The sequence below is a fragment of the Toxorhynchites rutilus genome, chromosome 1, assembly GCF_029784135.1.
Source record: "Toxorhynchites rutilus septentrionalis strain SRP chromosome 1, ASM2978413v1, whole genome shotgun sequence".
Lineage (NCBI taxonomy): Eukaryota > Metazoa > Arthropoda > Insecta > Diptera > Culicidae > Toxorhynchites > Toxorhynchites rutilus.
The window spans coordinates 150470048-150488223 of record NC_073744.1 but is presented as its reverse complement, the minus strand read 5'-3'; the positions used below and the strand labels follow the sequence as shown (position 1 = coordinate 150488223).

The 18176-nt window shown below is 38.4% G+C and overlaps 1 protein-coding gene across 2 annotated transcripts; it reads left to right on the top strand.

Annotated features, from left to right (window-relative positions):
• The first annotated feature begins 2657 nt into the window (after nt 1-2657).
• Nucleotides 2658-11947, top strand: LOC129762822 (uncharacterized). 2 transcript variants are annotated; one of them, XM_055761367.1, is made up of 6 exons: nt 2658-2889; nt 2988-3107; nt 5067-5288; nt 5354-5411; nt 5478-5927; nt 10868-11947. In XM_055761367.1, the coding sequence occupies exons 2-6, from the start codon at nt 3084-3086 to the stop codon at nt 11083-11085; spliced, it is 972 nt and encodes a 323-aa protein (XP_055617342.1). In that variant the 5' UTR covers nt 2658-2889; nt 2988-3083; the 3' UTR covers nt 11086-11947. The 2 variants fall into 2 exon arrangements, with proteins under 2 accessions (XP_055617342.1, XP_055617341.1); XM_055761366.1 differs by having other exon boundaries at nt 2658-3107.
• The last annotated feature ends 6229 nt before the right edge of the window (nt 11948-18176 follow it).

Genomic DNA, 18176 nt, shown 5'->3' with positions numbered 1-18176 from the left:
CTAACTATCTGGTCACTTTAGGGTAAAATGAATATTGAAAATGTGTTCAGGAAGTTTGAAAACATATATTTAGACACCCCACACGTGTTTTTCCAATTTTTCAAATTTTACCTCCTCCTCCTGCCCTCGCTTTAAGGTTCATAACCAAAATGACTCAAAAATGTATTCAGCACCTTCGAAAACCCCCGTACACCAAATTTAAAGGCATTTCCATTCATTTTTCTATTTAATGCTACCTAGAATTTCTGAGGGATCACTGTGCGGCGGATGAATCTTTTCCTCAAAGAACTCGTGCTGTATTCGCTGGGATATGCTATCCCACCCGCTAAACTAACCAGATATTGCACATTCAAAATACCACTTGTTCAGGTAAAATTGTTAGAGGGACAAAAACTGGATGGATGGATGGATGGGATGGATGAACATTTTAAATTGATTGAATCAAAACGGTACATATATAATTGAATAGAGGTATTTCTATTGAGGATGAATGAATGGAAAGATTTGAAGTCTTCGTAGATAAACAAACTAAGAAGAAAAAGAGTGTAAGCGTATAAAAATTATGCTTTCGATTTCTGTCCTAAAAATGTGCACCAACTTTCTGGACAATCCGGAATTGACGAATTTCATGCCAACTCGACTGGCCGTTGGCATCACCATCTCAGATAGCAGTGAAACGTTGTGGGTGTAAAGACATGGGTAATTTAAGCAAATTTGCATACTTGAAATACTCGTAAAATAATTAGAATACTTTTTGGAAAAAGCCAATTTTTTGACGTAGAACTACGTTTTTCAGGAAGGGTGCCAAATCAGAAAACGGTGACGTTTTTGTGAAATAAAGTTAACGTTAATAACTATTTTCACAGCGAACAAATTCTGATACTTTGCATACCAATGGAATCGAAAATTTTCTAAGATTCGTTACAGTACAATCCACTAATTCCTAAACAGTTTAGATTAATGAAAACTGGAAGCATTCTAATTTTCCCATATATTTGTTCTTCCGATTTGTGTGCATTCCCGAACAGAGTTGTCAATAACGAGCAACTGATACATTCGTTTCTGGGTTTTCAACATATTTGGTTTAAATAAACCATGAGCGATTTGAAGCCACACCACTTCTCGTTTGGTGGCCATCGAAGCCGCATCGAGCGGGAGAGGATTGCTTTCTTGCCCTCTGCATCGAGGTGTGCTACGTTAAAGAAGAGCAGCATACGAGATTTTTTTGTGCTAGTGCGGATATGGAAGAGTATCCAGAATTTTGGAATATAGATATACACTGCATTTATTAAACAAACGTATATTTCATGAAAGTATGCTTTAAAATTCCAGCAGGGTAACCTTACTGTTGCATGTTGTAGGGTTCGATCACATGTCAAGCGGAATATAGGAGCGAAAGGGTTCATAGTTTGTAATCGATATCTGAGTGAGAAGGAGAAAGTTTGATGCGAGTTGAACCAAATAAAAGAGAAGTGCTGATAGCTTTCGACTCTACTCGACTCTTTCGAGTCTACTGAAGTAATAAAAAAAATAAATATCTAAAAAGACATTTCAAAAATTTCGACGCATTCTAAAATAATATCCGAAGTGATAAACAAGTGGATTGAATAATAAAATTCCGTAGTTCTACGTCGAAAACTGCGGTCGTGTCCTAGCTACAACCCATTACAATTTTTTTTCTTAATTTTTTACAAAAATTTATAACTTAAAAACTATGGTACCTACAAAATTAATATTTTCTCTGAAAAAAATACAATCCGATTTTTTTTAAATTCAAGATAGCGATATAAAGTATTCGACAAAGTTTTAGATCTTATTAAAATATGAACTTTTGTCGAAGACATTAACTTTCTATCTGTTGTAGTTTTAGGAATATAAGACATTTTTGTATGAAGACTCCTGAAAAAAAAATATTTTGCTCGTAACATTTTTATGTGTAAATTCTCACGTTTGATATGTTCTTGACATGTTTTTAAATTGAGAAAAGTTAGCAGAGCATGCAAATTGCGATAATTTATACATTAAAATGCTTCGAATTAAGCATTAATAGTATTTTTTGAATGAAAAAAATGAAAAAGTTGTTGTTCGAAAAACTTTTTCCCTGTAAAAGTGCCCATCTTTCGATGTATGGACGACTTGTTGGAAATTTTAAGGGCTATTCATATATATATATTTTTGGGATTTAAAAAAAAAACTATTTCCAAAATGTAGTCTAATTTTTTTCGAATATTTCAAGTATGCAAAGTTGCTTAAATGACCCATGTCTTTATACCCACAACGTTTCACTACTATCTGAGATGGTGCTGCCAACTCCTAAGACGAGTTGGCAGGAAATTCGTCAATTATATATGAATGGATCATGAATTTTCAGTACAGCTTTAGTTCTAAATTATTCGATTCCTATTTGAATAGTTCTATGAAATATTCTGTGAAAGATCGTGTCGTTCGTACCGGTACTCAACATGAAAACTTCAAGGGAACAGTTGCTCGGTTCCATTTGTTCTACTATTCTGCACACCCATAACAAACTCATGGAACAACCCCATTCGATCTATCTGAACCGTCAATTTCAAATTGTCATTTTTCCGGTTTGTGGAAAATTATCCTTCCTCGCGTGCGTCTGTGTTCGTATCTTTCCCTTACCCATACACCGCGATAGTAATCGCTGTGCTGCTTGCGTTGTTTTGCTGTTTTTCCTTTAAGTTTTCCACCGTTTTCCACAGCAACAAGACGTAGTTACCGCTGCAAAAGCAAGCAAATGAAAATCTATCGCGAATTCTGTGCTTAGTCTCATCCTAAATTTCGACAAATCTGGAGCTAGCAGTGAACCGAGTGAGGAAGAAAAAGAACAGTGCTCGCTGATTACGGTGTATGATTTTTCAATAATTGGTTGGTTATCATCACACGCCTGCACCACATTATATGCATCGCTAGCGAGCTTCTTATTCGAATGTGCTTTTCCCACGGCTTTGACTTTGCACTTGCAGCCTAATTATAGCAATCCTCCAGGCTCCGGTTTGACCAGAAGAGACCGAAAGTAAAGGTTTAATTTGCAGAGTTTGTACTGCGTTTAGTAGTTTCCGATGTCACGGCTCTTCATGAATACGGTAAATGTCGTTGCTATCCGCAGAATCTCTGCAAAATAGTAGTGCGAAATAGTGGTCTTGTTATATGTTTCGGTGTGTATCATAAGAAGGAAAAATGTATCCGTGCCTGATGCCTTGGAAACTAAACGAAGTGGTTTCGATCCTAGTGACGATGCATCCTTCCAAACTTTCATTGGGTGCTAAAAAAATCGATGGTTCTCAATTTATTTTTGCTCCGTTTTACCTTACCTTAAAGTGAATACAAAAACGCATATCGGTATTGATTTTTATGTGACATATATTGTTCAGTGTGGTGTAGATCATAACAATTGCGATGATATCGCTGTGTTCTTATTCCTTGTAGGAAAGGTGAAATATAATGATGAGAGTCCTTAAAACCAGGAAAGGCCATGAGTTTTAAATTTTTTTTCTTATTGATTTCATTCACGAAGATTCTACATCGTTATGATGTTGGTTTCCTTAACAATATTTCACCAATACACCGGTTCCACGGTTGCATTTCTCTTCAACCTCGAGCTTCACCAATTTTTTCCAAGCTCTGCTCCACCCGGTTCAATCACATCACCCACAGGACTTCTCGTTCCTTGTCCCTAAAAATTCCGATGCGAACAACATCTTTGCGGGTCTGTTGTCCGGATTTCTTGCAACATGTCCCGCTCACCGCATTCGACCAGCCTTGACGACTTTCTGGATGCGGGTTCGCCGCAAAGTTGCGCCAAATCGTGGCGCCATCTGTCATCTGTCCTCTGTTCACCATGAAGGTGCGGCACAAAATAGCGTTTGTTCTTCATGTCAGGGGCGGATGATCTCTGTCCTCTTGCCAGCGGGGACTCTAAGTGGAGCTGAGCACGATGATCCTCCGGCGAGACAGGGGTTGGTGCAAGCCCTGCAAGCCATCCGAAAAAATGAAACGTACAGGAAAATGCACAAAGAAATTCGAGACTGGACAATCGGACTAAACCCACGCAAAGAACACGGACTAGAGTTTGGAAACTCGGAACATGAAACTGCAAGTTTCTCAACTTTCTTGTGAGTATCCCGAATTCTTTCGGAAATATTGAGAGCCCCCAATTCAATATCGTAGCGCAGCAAGAGGTGTGCTGGTAAGGTTCGATGGTGCGATCGTTCCAAGGTGGGTATACCATCTACCAGAGCTGCGGCAACACATACGAGCTGGGCACAGCTTTCATCATGATGGGGGATGCAGAAAGAATGTGCATACTGAGGATGCGATGCCTCCAAGAACGTGGCCATACGTAGTACTTTCTTCCAGCACAGTCTCCAATACCGTTACAAATGGAGATCACCTCAGCAAACAGAAACGCGAATAGACCACGTTTTGATCGAAAGTCGGCACATATCGGATATCATCGACGTCAGAACCGATCGTGGCGCTAACATCGATACAGATCACTATCTGGGGATGATTACAAAACTTGAAACGATACCGGTTGAAGCGAATGCAGCAAAGGTGGCTAATCTCTTTCGGGAAAAAAGCAAAAAAAAAATATACTACATAATCGGGACTTCTCATATTGATCGTTTTATGATAAAACATATTTTAAGAACCATGTTGATTGTTATCAATAGAACTCAGTGAAAAACTTGAATAAACTATGATAACCTAGAACAGGAGTCGGTGTTTTTGCTATAATAACGTTATGATGTTACGATGTTATAATGAGTCGACGCTGAATGTAAAGTTTTGTGAACATAAATGATTCACACAGAATGTACAGTACTTTTTTAATATCTTCCACGAATTGCATCTAAACTCACTTTTTGAGTATGAATCATGTTAACATTTGTCAGTTACATTTAAGAAATGATCAATCTTCAGTTATTGATAGGACATTTGATAAAAAGTTGATTTGCATATTAGGAGTTACCCGTTTCAAGCAGCAGTCGGTCAAAGTTGATATCTCCCCTTCTTTATCACCTTATCCTTCTAATACATAGACGTACTTGGACGAAGCGAACGGAAACACGCTGCTGGGTAACCCGGGGGTTGCAGCAGCAGCATCAGCAGGGACGGCGCTGGTAACGGTGGATCCGGTCGTAGCAGTAGGTAGTGAAACGCTAATCATTCAGTCCCCCTCGAACGATGACCTCAGTCAAAGCCTTTCCGAGTATACGGATGCAGATGAGAGCATCTCCGCACCTACTGAGCTGCTGGCTGAGGTATTCATGTGTCTTCATATGTTTTTATAAAACTTGCGTTACCATAATCCATTTTATCCCAATAGTTTCTGTCGGCGGTGATGTTGCGGGATTACGTCAATGCCCTTAAATATTGCAAATTAAGTATGTGATGTCGGTTGGCCTCGTTCCAAGCAATCGATTGATTATTCTTCCCATCCTCTTTTTAAGTACTACATTATGAGCCAAACAACAGTACGGCCAGAGATTTCTACCCACATATCCTGTCGAAAATCGCATCGGAGGCCAACATTGACCAACAGTCGGGGGAGAGCGATGAGAACTATAATTTCAACTACAGCACATCCTCCTCCAACTCGGATGATATCAATATCGACGATGTGGTGATGGTGTGTAGCAGTGACAGTGAGCAATCCTCGAACTGTAGTTCGTATTTGGATTATTCGAACACCGGTAGCAGTGAAAGCGATTTGGACGAGAAAGCGCTCAACCACATCAATTGCAACAGCACCGAATCCGACCAGCTGCCACCATCACAGTCCGCCACGGATAACAACACTTCGCATTCGTATTCTAGCCTTCTGCTGGAGGAGGAAGAGAAGGATCTCACGCTGTCCGACATCTCCAACTTGAACATCGAGGACGATGAGAATGCGGATGGTGAGTTTATTAACCCATTAACAACCAAGTCGCAAAAAATTTTTTTTTTTACGAAAACCATTGGTCTAATTTTGATTATTAGCGCTTTGGAAACCCTTATGTACAAGAATTCGAAAAATCGAACATTGGCCGAAACCTGCACTTTTTTCTCGCAAGTGCAAACTCACTGCGAACAAAAAGTCTCTTCAATTAGCAAATATAGGACATTAATGAATGCTTTAATTTTACATTCCGAGACGAACAAGCGCAGGAAGATAAAAGTTTCCGAAGGAAAAACCTGAATTCATCCACCTATGGAGATATGAGACCTGTTGGAGATTGCCAACTGATTCGGATCAGGATTTTCCAAAATAATAATAACGCAGCAAACCGACGACTGGGGTTTATAATTGGGCGATATATTATTATTTTCCTGTAAATTACAGAGTATTAGTTTACAATACCTTAATTATAGAAGAGCCTTCACGAAACTAAATACATTTTAAAAAGACTTACGTTTAGTCCTTCCCTGTGTGCTACCTAATCCTGTCTATCAATCATATTAAGAGCTTCTTGTAGATCAATTGTTCAATATACCAGCGTTTCTTGTAGCAAACTTGAATTCATATAACGTAGGCTCCAAACTTATTTTCATAGTATTTGATACAATTCAGTAATTTTAATTTAAATTTCAACCTCAACTGGCGATGTGCACTTGCTCTTGCTTGTGCCTTTTTCTATGAACTATTTTTTTTTTCTCAAGGATTACTATTCAGTGTTTTTTTCGCAGTGTTGTTTGTTGTACATGGAAACCGTGTTGAAACCATAGGAACCATGCTGGTCGGAGCTGGGTTGCTGTGTGCTGGCTAAAAGTGGACTACAGTAGCGGCGCGTTGGCGCCAATTCGCCAACAAGACCTTTCATATTTTATTTTATTTTAACTTATTTTCGGCAAGCTTTTTCTTTCTAACGAAAACTATTGCTTTTCATCGTGTTCCTGGTGGAGAAATGTCAACGCTCAACAATCATTGCTTTCTTATTATCGAATTCCCGAAAAAACCAAACAATTTCCAAAACCTGCAAAGTATAAATACGCTGCGGAAAAACAGTTTATTTTATTAACTTAACTACGTCATCAATGTTACAGATTATCGTAATAGTAAGACTTTATTCATGGATTTTATCAAAGCATTTTCATATGGTAATGTTTGTTGCATTTTTTATTCCGCGTGGAATAGGGGGGATCATTCCTATTTCACGCGGCGAGTGGCTTGAGATGGCTCAAGTCACGGTGTTCCCGAAGGCGAATGGGGTGACTATAGTTTGTCAATAGGTGAGATTTGAAGTCGTGTCCTCATATGTTATCGACTCTGGTATCAATTAGAAGCTAAGAAGTAAGGTGGTTTCCAAAATAAAGTAAAAAACTTTGCTATCTCACCTCATTCGCCGGGCGGAATAAGGCGGAATATGTTGGTTTGCCATAGCATCTCCACTGACAGTAACGTACTTTGAATCCGGGATGCCTTATAATAAGGTGTCCTCTGCTAATACGGGGAATGTTATTGGGGACAAAATCTTCAACCTCCTTTTCCTCGTCGCTCGTAGTGGGATCACCAGTCAGTAACAGCGCTTGGGTAATCAATACTCTGAATTCCTTCTGATGCAGGGAAGTTTCGCCTCTGTATTTCGCTACAAAACAATGCAATTTCCACGAATTTACGACTGCAAAATTCAACGCATTTATCCATAGGGGTCAGTACCATTTTTTCGAACGAATGTTGATCTAATAGTTCTGCGCTGTATTGTCGTGCAAATCTACGCCACCCATATTTTTATTGTAGTTATACAACACATGGGGCTGCTGCACGGTAACAAGTTCGCCTGTACTTTTATGTGCGATTCACATAGCACGTTACGGAGAAGAACGCCTACGTTCCGTCAACGTCTCCACCAATTCACACATGCAGTCAATGCTTCCACCAGCACCGTCACGTCAAATGCCAAACGAATGATTTATTTAATTATATTCATGGTGTCGCCACCTACAACAATTTTAAATTGCAATGCCCTCTTTCAAATCAGCATGCCTAGAATCAGTTCTAAATTTTGAAAAATTCAATGAGAATCATTAAATTCAATTATTTAAATGCTTAAACCCCGTAGTCCGACCTTTATGCAATAATAATAATAATAAATAGAATAATTCTTTCAACTAGTCGCGAATGATTTTCACTCCGAAATTTGGAGCTAAGAGATATGTTGGCATAAAAAATACAGTAAGTTACTTGTAAAGCGATATGCTGAGGCGCCACTCAGTGTCGCATTGGAGTCGGTTTTGACCAGTAATTGGACATTTGCGACTGGTGGCGACTTTCAATGTGGGGCCATAATTTGGGCCCCGAACTCAATGTTTACAAAAATGTCCAACTAGAGGTAAAAATGTCTAATCAAACGTGTTGCATCACAGATCTGTTCAATTAGCTTAATGTCGATGTAGATGTAAATTACTGTATAACCAAATCAAAACAAAAGCCGAGACACAAAGCCCAGACAAAAACCAAACGAGCCGTCCGTCTCCGTCAATTATTCTTTTCTACAAACCCTGCCGGTCGTTTTCGTTGAACGTATGCTGACTCGTCGTTACTTTGCTGGTGTATGTGAATGTTTTCATGAGAATTTCCTGGTAGAATCATTGACGTATCGTGACGTGACGAGACGTGACGTGTATGTTGTATGTGAATCGCACTTTACCTTGCACTCCTTTGCGCCAACGTTTAACAGAATGAGTTGCTTTGATTTGATCAAAGTTTATAGCGATTGTTAATTCCTTGTTGTCCTGACATCGACAGAATACGATTTTGTTGCAATCGTCGAGCTGACAATGATATTGACGTTGAGCTGACAATGATATTGATCGTTAACATTGGGGAGGGTGTGGTATCCAGATAACAACAGTATTCCAATGAATCTTTTCAAGGTTATGATGTCGAGTAGAAACGTGGAATTTTTCTGGCCAGCATATCGGTTTGTCTCCCGTACAATAAGTGATATAACTTCATCATCAAACAGTTTGAGAAAGAGTTGCAACGGTGATAAATCTTTGATTGTATCGAAGAACTCCTGTTGTTTAAAGCCTGTCCACGTTAAATTTCGGACACCATGATGATGCCAGTAAACGTAATACATTCACGTAATACAACAAAACCGATTGTTTATTTCAGTAGAATAGACTTACATCTAAAACAAGGAAAGGCTACTTCGAAGTTAATTACGTTGTCTGTAAAATTCACGAACTTTCTTGAGAACATCTGTCATTAGGTTCCGTGCAGTATATGCTGGCGGCGGCGTTTTTCCATCTCCTTTTGAAATCATTAATGCCATTCGCTTTCTTCTTAGTTTCGAATAGTTTTCGCTTAATCAGAACACAGTACGTTTCCACCGGGCGAAGTTCTAGACAGTTTGGTGGATTTGCTGTTTTTTGGTACATATTTGACCTCATTTGCATTATACCATTTCAGGATGGATTTTGCATAGTGACAAGAGGCCAAATCTGGCCAAAATAACGCCGGAGAGTCGTAGTTTCTTATGAATGGTAGCAACCGCTTCTGGAGACATTCCTTCTCGTAGACATCTTTGTTGATAGTGTCGGTAGAGACGAAAGATTTGGACTTTCGGCCACAACTGCATATGGCCTGCCAAACCAAGTACTTTTTTGGGAATTTAAACTGCTTCTTGGTCTGTAAACACTCGGATATGGCATTCATTCGCATTGCAGTATAAAAAGCGAGACCCGGAAGCTGTTTGATGTCTTCGAGAACATAAGTTTCAGCGTCCATTATGGTACATGAACATTTTTGCAAAAACTGGGTGTAGAGCACACGGCTTTTTGCAGTGAAATTTTGTTTATCATCATGATTGGGCACCTTTTTCACTTTGTACGCCTTCAGTCCATGCCTCTGCTTCACTTTTTGTACAAATGATTTTGATTTTCCAACCTTCCGAGCCACATTTCTAACTGAAAGGCTGGGATGTTTCACAATAATGGCAACCACCTTTCGGTCCATCCGTCGGGAGCATACTTTTCGATTTGTTCCGCTTCCAACCTTCTGATCCACAGTTAAGCGCTGGTCAAACGATTTGCACACAATAAACACGGTACCCTTCGGAAGTTTTAGCTTTTTGGCGAGATCGCGTACCGACAGTGTTGGATTTTGCTGCAGTTCGCGCAAAATGCGTTTGCATACTTCCACTTGATTCGACGCCATTTTCCCAAACTGAAGAAGAATGTAAACATGTTGGACATCGAAATAAAGAGGAGGGTTTCAGCTGTCATGTAAGGGAAATATTTCATTCAATTCGGACATTCAAAAGTGTCCGAAATTTAACGTGGACAGGCTTTAGTAGCCAAAGGTTCGTTATTATGCGAAACAAAATATTCAACCGTTGTAAGACTTTTCCAATGAAGTTCTGGAAATGCACTCAATGGCTTATAGCCAATCTCCAACACTTGCTAATTTGTGTGAGACAAGGTCTGTGTTTCACTATCTCTCTTATGTGAAGTGGAGGGCAGGGCCATCTTACCACAGAAACATTCTGTGTCATTCTGTTGAATTGAATCGTCATTAAGGTTTTCCTCATCGGTGAGGTCGCCCACCGGATCTGGCGGAAGAATATTTACAATAGCAATCTCACTAGAAGCATCATTCCACGTACTGATGATTTCCTCCAGCTCCTTCTCGCACGAAATTGTACGGACCACCATCACCTAAGGTTATACGGACAAGAATGTAGCTTTCCGACAATAACATTACCATATGGTTGCTTTCCAACGACAAGAAAAAATATCAAAGTTGCTGTTCGATTTTTCGAACGCTTGGCCCAAAATAAGTTAAGGATCCTCTTAAAATTCTGTTACGCGATACCCATGAACTACCTCTCGATAACTGATATATTCCCCATAGACTCTGGCGATGGACAAACGACATCTCAGTGCTCCTTCAAAGCAGACAGTCAGTCGCTAGCTCAAACATCTAACTCTATATACCAGCAGCAAGCAAATCATCTCCAGCAACAACCGAAGAAGCAAGTACAAGCCCAACCCAGCACACCACTCGCATCGAAGCTGGTGGCAATGCTGCGCGCCAAGGTAATACCTTCGAAAACAGCTAATAATGATTAGAGCCACCATCACCATCCCTTGCTTGCGCTTCATTTCGGCGCGAACTGCGTTTGTAGCACTACAAAACACTAGGCCTTGCTTGAACCAACCCAGAGGAAAACTTCCGACGATCGTCGTTTCTTTAAAAATCTTCAACACTGTTGTTATCGGTGGCACTGAGCCCCGTACCCATCGGAGGTTATTTTGTAGTACTTTGAAAAGATAATCATCGAGAGACCAACTTCTTACGGAGATATAGCGAAACAATTTTAGGTGCATTTACAGGAATTATAGTCTGCGTGAGTGAATAGTGAATAAATAAAAAAATGACTGAACCTTTTTGTTTCTTGAGAGAGGATTGAAGATGACAAAGCATGGTGAACAACATCAATGTAACACTCCTATCCAAAGTATTAGTGTGAGGAAAGGCAGCGCATGAACGACCTACAAATTTATATATTACACAGAGTAAGAGAGTGAAATTGGTAGAATGAGAAATTTGTAATAATTTTGTAGGTAGGACTGTTAGGAATTTAATATTGATTCATTTGATTTTGGTCGCACATATCTAGAACAACTGGTTCCTTATAATTACGTATAGAAGAATGACGAACGCCTTGGATTTGGGGGATTTGAACGTTCCGCACTAGAGAACAGACGCGATGTGGGAGATCAGACTATCTTGTGCTACGAATCGGACATTTCAGAATTGATCTCACGGAGAATCACAAACATAACAAAAGTGCAAACAAAATTAAGTGCGATTGTTCAACTGTATTACCATAATTATTATACTTGACCTAATATTGAAATGTTCCCAGATGTAATCTGAAAGTGTGTGTATGTATAAGGTGTAATAAAACAGAACTGCATGCAACCAGAATTTGATGTTCGAAGAATGTTGTCCATAAATGTCCACAAATCCAAATCAATAGCAAGAATATGGTGGTCACCCTAAGGAATATGCCCATTTCCAGCGTCCACATACCGATTTAATTCCCGTTTCTCCAAGAATATTATGGTTCAACTCATTGTTCTACAAGATAGTAAACGGCTTTTACTATAAAAATTCAAAATAGTACACTTTTCATCATTAGAAAAAAAAAGGTGAAAAACCGAACATTTTTTTGTTTGGAGGTGAAGTGGTCACTCACACATATCAAGTTAAATGGGATAGATTTATGCGTTTTTTTTGTCCAAATATGTTCAAATCATATTTGATATAGTAGATACATGTATGAAATAAGCTTGGCCTATTCACCTATAGTCTCAATTTAAATTTGCTCATGCATACAAAAACGTAGTAAGAAACACATAACGTTCCGCATAATGAGGCTTGGTTTAGTTGGAGTGGCATATTTATTCAGGGTCAAAGCCACAAATGGATCTTCTTCAAGAGCAGAATGTGATGCGGTATATCAGCTTTAGTAAGCAGAACATTGTAAGTCGTTATTCACCTATGACCACTTTGCCCCCAAACATCAAAGTAATTTCTATGCTAATTAATCGCTGAGACTAAACAAAATATCTGTTCACCACCCCTAGAATATGTGAACATTCGTCCAAACTGATGATTTGTCCAATATATCAGATTGAATGAACTAAATTTCACGAGAAAGCTCTACTGAAGTGCAGGGTGACTCAAAATTCATAAAATTTTTCAAACATAAGGTGCCTATCAATACGGTGTCAGTAGTCAATAGTTATACTACCAAACAAGCAAGTGACCACTTTGCCCCCACTACCCCTACTGTTTACTGATCAGCTCTTCAATTGTTCTACATGAACAGTGTAGATATGAAAATATTTGCAATCTTCCACAGCGAAGCTTTCAATATTGATTGCCAAACAATGAATAAAATGTCGATGACAGCTGTGTAAAATTTCTGCGAATACAATAAGTAAAATTTAAATTCAAATTCAAATTCGAATAAAATTGCACGGTGCAACAGATTTTTCCTATTGGCTTCTTTTAATGATTTTTATTTGAGTTTGTCTCAAAACTAAACGTCGCAATTCTTGGTTCTGTTCACCATCTTTCTGAAGGCTTTTTAAGATATCTGGAAAAAAATTGGGAAATCTCGCTGAAAGTTTTGTATTAGGTGCAATTCTTGACCGACTTAGGATCTATCTGTAGCAATGCATTGGCAAGACATATCTCTGGTACCCTTTTTAGTCTTTTCATATCTTGCTTCTAGCAAAGAGGACTACCTAAAACCGTGAAAAAAAATCAGATTTTCAAAAATTCAAAATGTATCACTCTCCATTAGGGCGAAAAAGGGTTGAGTCCCTTCCAAGCTCAAAGACATCCAGTTTGGTCAGCCTATCCATGAGGAATCGGGATGTTCAATACGCTGAAAGTAGATTCACATAGAGTAGAATGATTACATCAATTTCTTTTGTAGAGAAATGATAAAAAACCTCTAAGATTATATACACAAATTTTCCCAAAAAATATTAACCCTTTGCGGTCGGAATTAATTTCCTTTGGGAGAGATCTTCTTATCTTTGGGGCTGTCCACATACCACGTGGACAGAAAAAGCATGATTTTAGACACCCCCCTCCCCCTCCGTGGACAAGCGTGGACATTCCTTATACCCCTCCCCCTGTTGTCCACGTGGACATTCCTCCGGTTTTGAATAAAAAATCAAGAAAATCTATTTTTTTCGCTTAAATTTCATTTTAAGTTTGTTTATATTTTCTATTCCATATTTTTATTGATAAAAATTATAGCCTTACCAATGGTATCGATTTGTCTTGAAATCTTCTATTTTTTTCAACATTGTCCGGGAGCTCTTTATTTTCTTCCGAATTTCATTTACGTCATCTCCATATCCATTTAAGAATATCGATTGTGAACTTATTCTCGAGTATTTTTATTGGAGCTGGCTGGATGTTTGAGTTTTCAAAAAATCAGACAATGAAATCAAGCACTTTGTTTGAAAACAGAATTTTCTCGTCTAAACATCAATGACTTTCGCTTTTACAGGTTCGGTAGTGCCTGATGGCTCTAATGAACCTAGTAAAAACAAAACAACTGCAGAATCATCGTGATCGATAATTCCGTTGACCTACAACCCTTAATTGTTAAATCATGCTAAATATTGTCCTGAAAAATTCATGCCGATTCTAAGGAAAAAACCAAAAGCATATTTTTGTAGACATACATCCCTTCGGTTATAGATGCACCGTTTTTTCCTGAATATTTCAGCTTCCTTCATGTAACTTGAGAATTCCATCCTCTCAGAACTAATGCTATGCAGTAAGTTGAAGTTCTTACAAGAATCTAAACAGTTAATAATCTGAAGATACAATATCTGGTGAGTAAGGCGGGTGGAGTTTTAGAAGAGCCCTAGATGCGTTCTGTATCGTTGATTTTAATACGTTCAGCTGCTAACAATACTTGTTGGAATTCATCGAAACTAGTTGCTTGGTAGAAGCTCATGATACAGATTTCCTTCCAGTCCTACCAGACCCAGCCATAACATTCTTTAAGCGAAAACCTGCTTCGGGGTTCCATTCACTTGCTAAGTTTTTTTTAACGCAACATTCTTGCGAATGATTTGCCCTTTACAATTCGCTACAAATATGTATTTTCGTCGCGTTTATGAAACGAATCGCAGTATGAGATAAGTCCCTTGAAGTGTTTCTCGGTAAAAAAACCCTTATTCCGAAATGAAATTAGCATAATGTTGCGTTCTTTAAGAGGGTATTCTAGTCTAGAAATTTGAAAAAAATCAATTTTTTTCTTCAAATTTTTCTAATTCAGACATTTAAGAATATACCATAGAAGAGACTTTTTGAAAATCTCATTATTTACCAAGTTATAGCCATTTTAGTGATGCGATATCTTATCTAGTACGGCCATAACAATTAACTTCAAACGCGTTTTTCTCGAAACATGTTTTTTCAAACGGACTTACACGATATTTCAAGTTCTACTCATCCGATTTATGTTTATATGAATACAATCTGTATACATCTCTCTATCGCATGAATCTATAAAAAATCATTATTTCGTAATTTTAATATTTTCAAAAAATCAAGAAACTCGAAAAAAACTGTTTTGAACAGCATTTTTTTCTTCAAATTTCCGCCATTTTGTCAAAAAACACGTTTTTGACTTGTCCGAGATTCATCCGATAGTGGCATCTTTACTGATTCAGAATCTGTTCGATTTGTTTGTTTCAGATAACCAGAAGAGCTGGAATCGTGTACGCCATGGCACAATTTTTTTTGAGCCCCCTCTAATTATGGATAATTTTTTTCCGTTCAATTTTTGTTTTATTGTTGAAAGATAGATAAACAAATAGTGATATAATGGATGGTAAAAATATTCTTTGTTTTTCTTTTTTTGGAGCTCGAAGAAACGTCCGAAATTCGTGCCTCTAAGCCCCTTAATCTGATCGAGTCAAATCTTATCGGATTGTGCAAATGTTACAACCTTGAAATGCAGAATGCAAATGTTTATTTCGTTCGGATTGCGATATGTCAAATCTGATCGGGTTCCGTAATATAAGTTAATATGTAGTCCATGCATTGTTGCATGCATATTTTTCGTGATGTTTCGTTTCTCATGAACGGTGATTTTCGTCATCTGTAGCGAATCTACTAAGATTAATCTTTTCTTTTAATTAATCAACAGTAGCAGCATGAACTTTCCAGACAACTCAAAAGAAGCGTATTACAAAAATTACCAGACATCAATGAAGAACAACATCATTGCAAGAAATAGATCTCCAGAGATACGGCCCGTACACTCATGGAAGAATTTGTTGTTCCTTTTAATGTTCAGAAATCCATGAGAGTTCTCGAAAAAAAATCAAACCGTTTTGTCATCAAGAGCAAAATTCAACCTGCATGATGATTTTTAATACTACAAAAAATCCAACATTCTTTGTGTTATTGGGTGTCTTTATCCTGACGGATTTAATGGCCCTCTATTACCGATTGGAATAGATTGATGGATCCTGTGATCCCATCAGAATATACATTTCAGGAAAGAGGTTCTGTCATATGAAAAATTATGGATGTTTGACCGAGCAGCACTCTCAGGCAGTTCAGTCTTTTTATTGATGAATACTGAGTACTCAGGGCGGGCGTGAAGTTCAAAAAACCGTATAAATACAAAACGGATCTCATTCAATTTTGACTATTAACATGAATGTTTTACTTTAAAAAATACTTAACGTGTCCACGTGGACGTTATCAAAACCCCCTCCCCCCTCACCATGGACAAGCGTGAACATTTTCGTAACCCCTACTCCCCCTAAAGTTGTCCACGTGGTATGTGGACAGCCCCTTTCCACGCTCATATTTTGTTTATACCGAGTACCGTTCTCTATTATTCATAGAAACTCCGTGTACATTCGTGAACAAGTTCACTAGAGATTAAAATTTGCTTAAGAAAGTGTGAACACGGTTGAATAAAGTATATAGTATGATTCCTTGCTGTGGTGGCTGAGAGCAGACAAACGACCGCAGAGGGTTAGTTCATTTCCTCAAACTTCCTATGAAACATTGCATGCGATTTGAAATGTTTCAAGCAAATGTCACATTAATTTCTAAGACAAAATGTTCATTCTGATGAACCTGCGCAGGGCAACATGCAATCATACACATTCCACTACTATTTTTCAATCTCTCGTTCACTCGTTCACTCTCTCTCGCCAGTGTTACCTTCAAAACCAGTCCATGTTTGGTGGACGCGCTTGCAACACGATCGCTGCTTAGTAAGCGTTGTGTGACACTCAACCCATTGATTTATTGGCGAATGTGAGTAGTAGCTTGGTGTTGAGTTGTACTCAGACCCTCGTCACAACGATATTGACGAATAGCGAGCGAGCATGCGTGTGTGTGCAAAATAAGCGACAGTGGCGCTCTTTTACCGTTGACCTGTGCTGCCAACTGGCAAATATGCAAACTACTTGATTGGCTGAGGGGGTAGCACGAGTACCACATACTTCTGGCGTAATGTGCCTGTGTTTGTACGGGTAGTGAATGCATATAAACATAGATGTAATTCATGTGTTTTGGCATTTAAATATGCTGTCATTAAGACCATTTCGAATGCTTCTTTGTGGGAGGGGGTTGTTTTCAGCTGGAAATCAGTTGATAGAGGCGCGACAAACTAGATTTTCATACTTTGTTTTCTAATGCGCTTATTATGTACTTGTTGTGAATTGATCTGCCGAGGCCCATTCTCATTGAACGTAAGGCATCAACTTTTGTTGCAATTCACATTTGCAGTAGCAACCTAAGGTCAAAAATCAAACAAACATCAAATCCAAACATCAACTTATACAATGTTTGGATTTGATGTTCAAAATTATCTCGTTGTTCTCGTCAAACTTTATTTTTTTATGAGTATTTGAGCAGTTTCACGAAACGAAATATCGGCAGAAGTCAAATTTAATAGGATTGATAGTTGGTCACGATTGCAAATATGATGTTAAGCATGATTTAAATAAAATCTTGCGTTCTGATTGGTCTAATGGTACGAGCAATCTGTGCACCCCAAATGGAGCCGTCAAAAACATGCACCTTACGTAGCGGCTCAATTCAGCTGTTGATCTGTTGTCGCGTAGATAGTTCCCTAAACCTTCTAGTCAATAACCAACGTCATGGTCGTCCGACTTTTATGCACTGAGGCATTATCCTGTTGAAATGATTGCAATTATCATGATGGTCAAGTACTTAGAATATTCCTGAATGTTCGTTCGTATTGATAGAAACTAGCCCATTTTAAGAAAATTATTCCTCTCCAAAAGAATTCTTCTTCGAAGAATAACGTTTACCTTTACAAGGTAATTTTGATGATAAAAGAAAATTCAACCTGGATGGATCAGTATAAAATACCAAATCACGTTATTTTGCGACATTAATGAAAGATTTAAGCTGCCTGAGACCGGAAATTGCGGTCGTAAACCCATATTTTCCCCATTTCACCAAAATGTAAACGTGCTTTGAAAGTAATGCAATAAACTAAGAGCGATCGATCTATTTGCATTGGTAGTAGAGAACTATCCATTCCGCCAGAATGAAAAAAAAAACAGCAAAAAATGTTATTCAGAGAGATCTGCAATATTTAAAATGCATTGGAATATGCTTC

Excerpts from the sequence above, each read along its gene's own strand:
- LOC129762822 (XM_055761367.1), top strand. The coding sequence starts at position 3,084 with ATGTCACGGCTCTTCATGAATACG. Across the intron at positions 5,289-5,353 it reads CTACTGAGCTGCTGGCTGAG|TTTCTGTCGGCGGTGATGTT; the intron begins GTATTCATGTGT and ends TTATCCCAATAG. Across the intron at positions 5,412-5,477 it reads CCTTAAATATTGCAAATTAA|TACTACATTATGAGCCAAAC; the intron begins GTATGTGATGTC and ends CCTCTTTTTAAG.